Below are 3560 nucleotides of genomic sequence, written 5' to 3'. Positions count from 1 at the left end.
CCCTGACAGAGGCTATATATTCGCTGGCCATGTGAGAGCATTTCGAGAGGGAGAGCGGACTCTCCCCACTCTCGGCCGTACCAGGGCTTTTGGGGGCATATGAACCTATTGCTGGTCATCAGCTGCCATGGGACTGCATCTCCTGACGTTGCTCCACTGCCTTGTGGATTAGACCTTTAGGTTAAAGGCTCCAGGTGTGGCCCACTAAGAAAATCACCTGCTTTAGCTTGGGCACCCGGGGAGTATCTCAACCCTCACATAAATCGGATGATTTATGTGGCGCATATCTATTTGGTGCCTCCTTGTATCAATATTTATGTTTAAATAAATAAACTTCGATTCGGCATACTTGGCATTATCCCTAGCTATTATACAAAGTTTGGCTTAAAGATAGAGGACGTAAATCTGTAGTTGATAAACGCGTTACAACAACCTATAATACTTATAGTCTAAAAGTGGTAAGAAAATTCTAAAATACCTCAAAAATAAATAAAGATCATGTTGTTTTGACACAATGGTTTGATATTTATGGAAATCACTTGATAGGGATTCGGAATATTTGTTCAAAAGTGCAACAGTTTTTCGCGGATTTTCGGATTATGCCATTACTGACAAACCAGTAAAATGTGAGAAAACTTCAAGGATGTGTAACGATTACCAATAATGTTAAATAACTTCTAAAGAACAGAGCTACACTATATGGGCGACAATAAGGACGTTTCAAGTGCCCCCAAATGCCCTGGTACGGCCGAGAGCGGGAAGAGTCCGCTCTCCCTCTCGAAATGCTCTCACATGGCCAGCAAATATATAGCCTCTGTCAGGGAAGTCCTACTCACTTCCTTCTCGTGGCGGGGATGTTGTTTACGAAATCGAGAGGATGAAAAGCGAATGTCCGGCGTTTTAACCGGCTTGGTGGACAAGGCGAGTCCACCTAGGGGAGTTGGAAAACCCTGATTCCAAACCAATGGTGCACATGGGCTCCAGTATCCTGAAGGAACGAATGGCGCACGAATCAATCGTTGATCACCGGCTACCATGGGACTGCATCTCCTTACAATGCTCCACTGCCTTGTGGACTAGGTCCTCAGGTCAAAGGATCGGGGTGTGGGCCCCTAAGAAAACCACCTGCTTCAGTCCGGGCACCTGGGCAGTATCACAGCCCTCACACAAATCGATTGAGATTTTTATGGCGCATATGTATCTGGTGCTTCCTTGTACCAATATTTATGTGTTTAAATAAATAAATAAATAAATGAATAAGCATTCATAAATTTTGCTAAGCAACTAGGGTTGCATACAGTTTGGTAATCACTTTTGTCACTAACAGTCTGAGAACTGATGAATATGATAGTTGGATAACCGACAAGATACCTAATTTTCAGTTATACATTTCACACTACTAAAGAAATTTTTTTATTTATCATTACCATTTACGAAACAAAAATGAGTATCTTTGTGTGGGTTGGATCAGCTTATAATTTCATCTACAAAATAACCAAAGATGGTTTCGATTCACCGAAAACACATGTATATGAAGCTGTGTCGTAAATAATCATTTCAACATAGGTGGGTGAAACCTCTAATCTTATGGTCAACTCACAAAATTCATTAGTAGTAGGAGAACAAAAGCCCAAGTTACAAAACACCAACCCTCATTCAAAAAAGCAACCGTGAAAATTTGATTAGTAAGAAATATTGTCGGGATATCAACAACATAATCGTACTGGCATAACTTAACAACTGAACTCATTTTAAGTAAGTCAAAGTCCGTTAATAAATAAAACCGAAGCATTATGGGTAAATAGGAGAAAGCTGTAGTTCCAAATATGGGGAATATATGTGCATAAGATACAAAGATATAAGTACTTTTCTTGGGTTAGGATATTTAAATTGATATTTGGATGAGATATTAATGATACTTCAGCTGATTCTTTATAAAGAAAACTTGATATCCACCTTGGAACTAATGATACAGAAAAAGTATATTTTAAATGATTCCTTTAGTTGTTCCTATTGATGAATAATTTCGTTCATCCAGATATCTGGAGGATCAACATGAGAATTTTGCTGTTTAATATGAATGAACCACCTCTGAAATCCTGATGATGATCCCACTGAACAATCAGTTTGCTATTTCTGCACAATTCGAGATGGGGTTTGAAAACATATAAAACCGAAGTTCCTCTTCCAACTTGATTGAAAAATACACGAATACTTACCAGGTACCACATATCAGGATACAGCGGATCATCCCAAAATACGGTCGGCACACTGGAACGCTTAGTACGTTTAAGAAATTCTTGTTTAATAAACCACTTGACCTACGGAGAGTAAACCTAAAATAAGCCATACCCCTGGACCTCTTATGAACACCACAGCCCGACGCTTGCGCCTTTTGAATGCGCTAACTTTTGAGTGCATTATGTACATTCCTTTAAATCCAATCATCTAATTTGAAAATGATCAACAAATAAGAGATACTTCATCAACTAGCTTCAAGTCGTGCAGTCGAGCGACTGCCTTAGCATCTGAGAACGTTCCATCGACTCTAACGACATATTCCACTGAAGGCATTTCACATGAGTTTTGGTGACAGTATAGCTGATTCATTACAGTATGGCACAATGAGATAACAAGTAGAAAATGAAGATAATTTCCACAGTTCATTATCTAAAGTTCGTAATCATAACTCCAGGTCACCCCTCAATAAAACTATTATGAAATGAAGAACTCGTTAAGTCTCTCGTTTCCCTGAATGACCGACATAAATCACGATACAAACCATCTGTCTTAAGCACTCAATCTAGGGCCTTTTGTGAAGGTCTTTTTTAACATCAAGTTACTAAATTCAAACCAGTTAAATATCCATTATATTTTTCAGTCTTCCCTTTTTTCAAAAAGGCTTTAAACTACTAAATTTGTAGAAGAGAATAAACCCCCAAAACCAATAGCTCTGTAGGTTTTTGATTGAGACCATGAATCGATCGGCGTACCACGAAGTTTGCACGAATCTAACGCCTGCAGCTTTCAAGCGGTTCAGTAAAAATGGATGTATATGGCTATGTCAACAGTGCTGTTTGGATGCAAATAGCCTGTTAACCGAGGCCATCTCAATAGTAAATGCCGCGAAAAAGTGTCTCGGCAAGCGCGGTCGGGACACATCAGTCAGAACTCAATCTGTCGACACGCAGATTGACATGAGACAGGCCCAAGTGAGTCCAAAAAATGCTGACCCACACTGTCCAAAGGGGGAAGAACATCCTCCAAAGAGGTCTGTCACAACCAGAAACTCGTGCAAAAAAGTCTCTTCTGTCCCTCGTATCAAAAATGGTACCCAAAAGGGAACTTCCGGAACCCACAATCGCAAGGCTCGATCGGTTTCCAGCGCGAAAGATGACCCAACATCCCAAGTCGTCCTGAACCTTCCGGAATCCCACAGTACGCCTGACGCGACTGTGGTTACTACTCCAAAGAACGTTGGCGATTGGGTACGGGTCGTAAGGAGAAAACGGCAAAATGACGTAAAAGGGAATCCTACCCCCACCAAAAGGGTCGACAAG

General features: G+C 40.5%; 1 protein-coding gene across 1 annotated transcript in view; it reads right to left on the bottom strand.

Annotated features, from left to right (window-relative positions):
• The window catches only part of Smp_144080 (putative proprotein convertase subtilisin/kexin type 5 precursor (EC 3.4.21.-) (Proprotein convertase PC5) (Subtilisin/kexin-like protease PC5) (PC6) (Subtilisin-like proprotein convertase 6) (SPC6)), a gene marked incomplete at its 5' end in the record, with an annotated part of 98785 nt that extends 96118 nt beyond the window's left edge, over positions 1-2667 (bottom strand). The window contains 3 exons of the mRNA XM_018795066.1: positions 2220-2321; positions 2353-2448; positions 2482-2667. Of these exons, the coding sequence (XP_018649415.1) occupies positions 2220-2321; positions 2353-2448; positions 2482-2667 (384 nt within the window). The remainder of the gene's footprint in view (positions 1-2219; positions 2322-2352; positions 2449-2481) is intronic.
• Positions 2668-3560: the final 893 nt, after the last annotated feature.

This window comes from Schistosoma mansoni, chromosome 1, assembly GCF_000237925.1.
Source record: "Schistosoma mansoni strain Puerto Rico chromosome 1, complete genome".
NCBI lineage: Eukaryota > Metazoa > Platyhelminthes > Trematoda > Strigeidida > Schistosomatidae > Schistosoma > Schistosoma mansoni.
The sequence above is the reverse complement of the archived record's forward strand: the minus strand, read 5'-3'. Positions and strand labels throughout refer to the sequence as shown.